Source organism: Falco rusticolus, chromosome 3 (genome assembly GCF_015220075.1).
Source record: "Falco rusticolus isolate bFalRus1 chromosome 3, bFalRus1.pri, whole genome shotgun sequence".
In the NCBI taxonomy this organism is placed as follows: domain Eukaryota; kingdom Metazoa; phylum Chordata; class Aves; order Falconiformes; family Falconidae; genus Falco; species Falco rusticolus.
In genome coordinates, this window is record NC_051189.1 from 65,613,453 (window position 1) to 65,621,827 (window position 8,375).

At 36.1% G+C, this 8,375-nt stretch overlaps 1 protein-coding gene across 1 annotated transcript in view; it reads right to left on the bottom strand.

Moving 5' to 3' along the window:
* The window catches only part of CD226 (CD226 molecule), a 29,060-nt gene extending 21,548 nt beyond the window's left edge, over positions 1-7,512 (bottom strand). Inside the window, 3 exon segments of the mRNA XM_037380011.1 lie at positions 7,001-7,123; positions 7,126-7,258; positions 7,260-7,512. Coding sequence (XP_037235908.1) covers positions 7,001-7,123; positions 7,126-7,258; positions 7,260-7,328 — 325 coding nt within the window. The 5' untranslated portion in view covers positions 7,329-7,512.
* Between the last annotated feature and the right edge of the window lie 863 nt (positions 7,513-8,375).

Below are 8,375 nucleotides of genomic sequence, written 5' to 3' on the forward strand. Positions count from 1 at the left end.
TGAAAGGCAAATAAACACAGAACAAAAGAATTCCAGGTAATTTTAACTATAGTCATTCTTTATGTAGATAAACATGCAACACTGCTCTGCCATAAAGGCCAGTTTTCATTTAAACAGTTTCTACATCACATAATTCTTCACTGCTGAAGGCTTTTGACTTTCTATCTAAATGTGTAGCAAAGACATAGTGTATGAGAGTAATAATATCAGTTTCTGATCTCTCTAATTAAGATTATTTTATATTTTAATTTAAATTGGCATTGTAAATTTGTCATATTTTAAGATTGTTGATCCAAGTTTAACTGCTTGAGTTCTGCATCACCAAGCTTTTAGAAGTTGATTTACTTTGCTTCTAAGTTTTTGCCTACATTCAATCATCTCTGATTGTGTTACATTTAAAATAACCAATATTCTGATAATACATTTCAATGGAAACTTAGAAACCCTTAAATCAGGGATTGCTACACCTTAATGCAATTCAGCCTAAAGAACTGACTATTAATAAGGTGGTTTGGGAGGATGTGTGAAGCACATGCAGACAGATTTACTTACCAGTATGTCTCAAGGCAGAATGAATCAGCAAGTAGTTTGTAGTTGCGTAGGAGGCTTCATTACAGGGGTCTGGTAATGTGAAAAGTATTGCACTGAGCTGCAGCCGACAAAGAAATGCCTCATACTTTCATAAGGGAAAGACAGAAAAGGGCAAGATTATCATTTTTGGCAATGACAATACAAAGATGATGTAACCAAGTAGTAATGGTATATAGTGCATCATCACAGATAGGAGAGTACAAGAGAAAAAAACATTTTATGTAGTGTCTGTATAGGAAGCCTAAATTAAACCCATTACGTTCTACAAAGTGTGGGACCTGGAAGATATTTTAAGTGTCAATTATCAAAAATTTATTTTGCCAGGTTGGAAACAAGACAGAAATACACATTCAGATTTGTAGAAATCTTAAGATCTTGATATACAGATATTAATGGGAATCAAATTTTTAACCAAGTCATTGTCTGTTGATCTTCTTTTAACATTTCATGTTGATATATGCCCATTATAATGCTCCATGGAGTCAAGAATGGCTGAAAAATAACAGGCCAAGAACTTAAAGGCAGATATGCATGACAGGATGACAGGACCAGACCTTAATTTCCGTCTGAGTAAATGATAAAGAGGCCAGAATAATTCCTTAAACTCTTTCTGTGGATTGATACTTCATCCAAACTTCAAAAAAAATCCCTTCAAGGTTGAATAACTGTTGTACTGACAGATTTAACTGAAAAGAGAAGAACCAAAGGAATGAAGACAGGTCTGGAAAAGGATCAAGTAAACAAATGGATCCGTGTCTCAAGTGGCCATAGGTAAACAAAGATCTGGACAGAAAAAGACAAAGGATACAGTATGAAGAAAAAAGGAATTTTGCCAGTGCCTCTTCCAATTCCTTTGTAAAGTCATCCCAAATATCCATTCCAGAGTGCTAGAGACTGGAAACATATCCTTTCCCTGTATACACTTCTTTGGAAAAGTTTGTAAGAAAAGAAAGAAAGATTGCAGAATTCCTGCGGCTGCTTTGCTGCTGTTAGGTACGTGGTTGGCAACCGGCAAAACAGTGCGGCTGAGTGCTGTGTTTTGAGCAGCCACCTGGGATGACAGTTGTATGCGCAACTCTGTACGTACCTGCCCAATGGACTGACTGAGCACACTGCTCTCTCAGTGCTCTTTCACTTGAAAGTAAATTACAACACATGCAGCTTCAATTGCTTTCTCTTCCTAACAGCAAATGTATGAAATAACACCTTTTTAACCATCAACAATTCCCGCGTGGCATCTCCAACTCTAATGCTTCTTCTATTAGTAGTGACTTCACTCTCTGCTCCTCAGATTTCATACTGCACTCTCAGTCTTCAGACATTCATCTCTAAGCACTGTATATAAGAAACTACAGATCATCCTTAAACTGTTCATTAAGAAAGGTGAAATAAAACTAGACGATTCCTAAATAACCTTTAAACATTACCAAAAAATGTATGAGGAGTTTTCTCTGAAAGTATGAATTTTATTTGCTTAGTGCAGGAGTATGTGTGAGTCATAGAATGTGGGAACACTAAGAGAAAAAAATCCCTTGAACTCAGTTCTGAAAACTGTTGGATATATGTTCACACTATAGGAAACAAGAAGCAACAGATTCCCCCAGCTGGCAAGTATCTTCCTGTGGGACAACCAGGCTGTTCTTAGCCAATGTGTAACAGTGGTGGAACACAGTCTCAGGTTCTCTGCAATCATGGTACAAATTTCAGCACTGCACCCACTTGTAGGAATATCCTGTAGCTACATACCATGTGAAGTTTCCAATATAATATCCCTAGTATTACTGCTTTTCTGTCAGTATGTTTCAGTGACTGCCAATGAAGAAAGCACCGATAACGCTGTGCAGTCTGCAAGAGTTATTTCTCATCTGTTTCAAAGATGTCAGTCACAGGAAATCTTTAGCCAAATTTTAAGGCAAAAGGAATAAAATAATTACAATAAGCACATAAAAAAAATTAAATAAGTGGTGATTTATCATCATTTCTAGGGTCTTCCATTTGCCAGGGATGCAATGAAGGTAACACGTCAAGAAAAGACCTCTGTAATGAGAGCTATAACCTCCTCTGTCTCCTGAGGTCTCAGGTCCTTATCACAGCTCAGCCATTGCTTACCCACAATCAATCTTTTTTTTTTTTTTTAATTTTATTTTTAATTTTGTCCCTGATTGAAACAGAATTGCCTTCACCCCACTCAGACCATGGTGGAGTGAACTGCTGTTCTGTGACCAGAGACTAAGTGAAGTCCTAAATAAAGTTTATCCAGTATTATTTTGCCACCTCGTACATTGCAAACCTGATGTGATCTTTTACTCACTCAACAGCATCTTTAATCACATATGAAAGAGTATAACCACAGTGGAGTTTTGATTTATAGACACCTTTACTCTAAAGGGAAATAAATAGGGATGCTGTCGAAATGCTGAAAAAAAAACCCACCCATGCTTAATGCTTTTCAAATACTTGACTTCTTTCTTCTTTTTCTGTGTTTTTTGTGTAAAAAAGCAAGTCATGATCCCCAAACTTCTTCAACTGCTTGATCTTGTAGCACCAGGGTTTTGTTAACACTTGAGTTCCTGGGTCTAGTGACACAACTGTCACTGTTAGACACTATTTGAAATATTTACTCATTAAGCATCAGCACTTGAGGCTTCGAACTATGCAAATGAAATAAGAATCATACCAATTGTATTCACTTTGTATTCATAATTATAAAAATTATACAAAGCACATGGGAAAGCAGAATTAGACTCATGACCTCTGTTGATTACCAGGAATGAAGCACTACACCAACTTGGAACAGTTTGAGTGCAGAAACATCCATTCTTTCACAAGCTAGCAAAAGTTAATCCAAGATACTTTATGCAAATTTATCTAACTGCCAGCAGATATGATTGCTGTGTGAAGAACATTTCAGCTTGTACTTCAATCTAGTTAAGAACCTCCATCATGAGTATAATGCTGTATGGCGTTATTTTCATTTATTTCTGCTATTTTCTTTCAATAGAAATTCTGAAAGTCAATCATATATTCTGTATTTATGCTCTGTTGCCAGCTTTCATTGAGGCATGTGCTGCAGATTCCTCAATGGCATTACTTACCCGCTTAAGTTGGTGCAGAAATGTCTCTGGGTCCCACAGTAACAGGTCAGAATAAATAAATCTTGACGATTTTCAGTGCCCTGGTGGCACAAATTAAATTATAAGCAAGGTTTTAGTTTTTATAGACACAAAAATCTTAATAATATCAACTTAACTTCATCTGTGCCACTTTACTAGAGCAAGCTGAATTTTCATGTTGAATATGCAGTTAGCTAAAAATAAAAGAATTATTCTAATAAATGTTTTCTGGTTAAGTGTTATAAACAGAAAAAATGGATATTGCAGTAAGTCAGCTATTTGTCTGGGTACTGTAGGCAAATTAATGTTTTAAAAAAGTAATGTCTATTTGGAGTCAATAAATTATAAATCCTAACCAAAGAAAAGAGTGAAATTTGAAAAAAAAAATTTTTTTTATAAAATGATCTTTCTAGTATGTTGGCCAGATTTCTTTATCCCAATGAATAGCAGATTCCTTAAGAAACACTTTGTATTCCAGGACTTTAACCATTTGTGTATATTAATCCTATAGAACAAGATCTATGTACAGTGAAATTATGAGACTAACACTCAGCTTTCTCAATACTCTTTCCCTGGTGCAGAATAAAAAAACTTTAAAGCTGGACACCGGTTTCTTAATTCTACAGGTTGGAAGACAAAGAAGAAAAATTATATATCTAGTGCCAGCACCAAGCTAAAATACCAGCTGCATGGAAGTGAATTTGAAGTTTACTATTTATTTAATCTAAGCAAGCTGTCATCCAGTTTAAAATATTTACTACTGATGAAGGTGCTAGTAAAGTAAGATAAAGCCTGACTTAACAGTTCTACTATAACTACTACACAAATAAATACCTTCTCAAAACTCTGGTTTTAATAATGTATAATTTGCAGTGTAGATTGAATTTGTAATGTTTTATCTTCACTGGTGATACGTCTAATTCTTTTCAGATCAGTGTTTATAAAGACTGTGTTTATACACATCTATTGGGAGCTGAACAGGATTTTCTCAGAAATCTTGATTTTTTAAATGGAAAAGGATTAATTTCTATCCAACATTATTATGTCTCTCTGTGGTAAGACTAAATTGATATACTTGAAAAATTGGGGGGTTGCTGTTGATTTTGGTTTCTGTTTTAGTGTGCTCAAACCAAGAGAGAAATCCTACCCACTGAAAATACTGAATCCCACAAAACCATTTAAAAAAACCATAACTCTGATAACTGATCCACTTTTTACGTGCTTTACAGTGTGCTGAAACCTCTGAGTGGATTGCCTAATGAAAGTATCTGACTGGAGGGTAACATCCCACGGGAAAGTGATTGCCTTGTTTCTTGCATCACTTCAGATTAACATAAGGCCAATACACTCAGAACAAATAGCTGAGATCAGTACTGCCTTGGCCAGGAAAAGGACTACATGAGCTTGCAGATCTCTACTGCATCTGACTTTTAGTATTTTACGGAAAGTGAACCCACTTTGAATAAGGGCTCAGCACTGCCAGAACTCAGGTTGGACTGAACCAACTAAGAGATCTGGTTTGCCTGTTCCTTTTTGTAAACAGCAACCTGAATTTCCAGATCTTGGCTTACCTCAATGCAATCAAAATGTATATTTCTAATGCCTACATTTGCAACGATACTGTGCACTAAATAGACTGCCAGAGGAAAACAAACTAGGGAGATACTACTTCAGTAACGTGATTCCTTAAGTAATCAAGACAGACACCAAAGTGAAACAAGCATTCAGAGACAGCAGAGGAACTCTGACTTGGGCTGCAAGCCTACCCTGGGGGACCCTGTTCGGCTTTCACTAGCAGGACACCACCTCTACATGTGAATGACTGTGAATTGTATGGCCATGCCACCGTGGGACACAGCAGAAAATAATTTAAATTCTAAACTATCTTATTGAACCAAATAATCCGGAGAGGCAGAATTATTTTTTTCAAAGTCAAGGCAATAATTTGTGTGTGGCTTAATTTCTGATTTGATGAGTGGCAATGTTTACTGACAAAAAGCTAGCAGGTACTGGAAGACAGATTGGGATTCTGTTTCATCAGTGCCATCAACAAATGTGCTGGCTAAAATAGTTTCAAAAACCTTCAGTGGTGCAGGCAGGAGCAATCTACCTTGAATTTTTGAAGTTTAGATATCTCCTACAAGAGTCAGGCTCACTGTTTCATTATAACGTTGAAATTGCAGTGTGTAGATAAAATAAGACCGAAATGAAGACTCAGAAGGATCATGCTAGGAAAAGAACTGTTATTTTTGTCTTCTGGTCTTTCAAATGCTAGGAACTAAATTTTCCTTTCAACTCATTCTTTCCTAACTGAGAAATACAATAAAATATTGAATGGCGTCTATTTTCACTCTGGAAAATGGGAGATTCTTTCTACATTCACAATATCAAATCAACAAACCAGTAAGCAAAACTAGTTATCTTTTGAAGGCTGTTCTATCATATTACATAATGATCTTCTCCCCTGTCAGAGAAGCCTGGTAATTTGCATCAGAGTTGTCAGTTAACTGATGCTGAACAGGCACACATGGAAAATTACTAGAAAAGGGCTTTTTCTCCTCTTACTGATAGTGCTGGAAAAGAAACCATATCAGTTGAGTGGTCAGTTAATTTCGGACACTTTGGAAAGTACATAGACAGCTACACAGAAAGTACCTGGGCATAGCTGGAACTTTTTCTCCCCTTCTTCCCTTTTCCTTCTTTCAAAAAGTCTCCTTTTAAAGAAAAGGTCTTTTTTTTCTCGAGTTAAACTTCCCTCCTTCCCTTGCTTTTTTTTCCACACCATTGCTAAATGGTTATTTTGTTCCTGAAAAAAGCAAGCACAGAAGAGCTTCCAAAAAAAATCCCAATCCTATTTTCAGACCAGGAATGCCCTCACCATGTAACACAACAACAAAAATATGGTACCTTTCATGTGTAGTTACAAGGTTCATCCATGTAATTTCATGGATATTTGCAATTTCATCCTCTGGAGAGATCCTATAGCTTGCTGAAATGCTGAGAACCTTGGCCCAATGGAAATACCACCATGGCAATGACCATTAGTATATGAAGTCTGCTATGTAATACATTGCTGCTGCGAGTTCTGTCTCCTCCATTTACTTTCTCTTAAAATGACCTTTAATCAAAGTAATGTAATTCTTTTCTGTCATGCTAGTTCCTTTCCCCAAATAAATGATTTTTTGCATGCTATATAATTGAAAAGATAAATTACAGTGCCAGACACTCCCTAAATTGGCACGGATTTCTGGTTTGCCTGTATCAGAAATCTGAAAAACAATGAGAGATTTACTTACCTGGCTGAATAATTTCTAATACCTTTTCCCAAGCTCCATCTGGGTAAGGTACAACAGAACAAAGGTAAAGACCAACACACTCCAAAGAGCTCTTGATGAAGGATAAGGATCTGTCCTCCCTGAAGCATTCTCAAAATAAAGTCTTCCATTGTATTTGCCTTCGATATGTATGCCATAGATTGGATGCAAGACAGCTAGATTTTCTTTATGAGTTACATTAAGTTTCATCCAGGATGTCTGAATTATTACAGCTTTTTTTTGGATATATGCATTCCAGTTTCACCTTCTCAGTAAATTTTACAGTTGAATCCACATGATTTCCTTCCATGTTGGCTAAAGCACACACAGAAATTCAGCTTCAGAATTAACATAATTGAAAATTGAAATTATAGAAAAACTCAGAAACAACTTTAGGAGTACTGCAAGCAAAACATTGAAGAAGTAGTTCAGAAAAAAAAAAAAAAAACCAAAACCTAGAAATTATTATGACTTCTAACCTGTGAACGTCATTGAACAGTTAAAATTTGTCTGAACCACAGAGCAACACTTAAATTGTCATCATAGCTGTCATGATGCAATAAAAAAAAAAAAAGGAAAGATGTTAGCTAGGAATAAGAAAGCAACCTTACTTCCACAAAGCTGGAGAACAATAGTAAGGAGAGCTGCACTGTCCACCTCAAATAACACCGGAATCAGCGCCTACAGTGTGACATGGTTTTATTCAATTGCTGCACACCATGTGCCTTTCTCACAGGATGTTTTTGCTTTTGAAATATGAAAAACATCATGTGCTTTTTACTTTCACATGCTAAGAAACACCAAGCTTGAGGTCTCAGTGCAGTTGCATCACAGAAAGTCTAAATTGCTATCAAAATCCACCTCAGAGTAAAGTTTTCATTACTAATGAATCTCTAGCAATATGCTTGAATACTATGATAACTGAGGAAGCAGGGATCTTTAGGTTTCATCAGCAGAAGCAAGCAGAATCCTTCCACGCCATGTATCCAAGATCACCAGAATGTCTCCATTTTTCTGACACCACAGTTCAAATTTTATCTATTATTCAGGAAATACAAAGTTGAAAGATAAGACAGTTCCTATATACTAGAGGTCATAATTCTGTGGCTAGTTGTAAAAAGTAATGTCTTAAAGTCTGAAAAATTATTTGTGAAAATGTTATGACAATGTACTTCGGGATCAAAATTATACAGCTAGAAAATTCTTAATCCAGGGTGTAAGAAGCCTGAGTATTCATGACTCATGCTGAGACTTGTCAAAACAAGACCCACTCTTACATTTTTTATGGATTTTTCTCAGGACAACAGCAAGCATTTTTGCACCTCAACACACCATAGTTTTATGGAGCTGCTTAAAA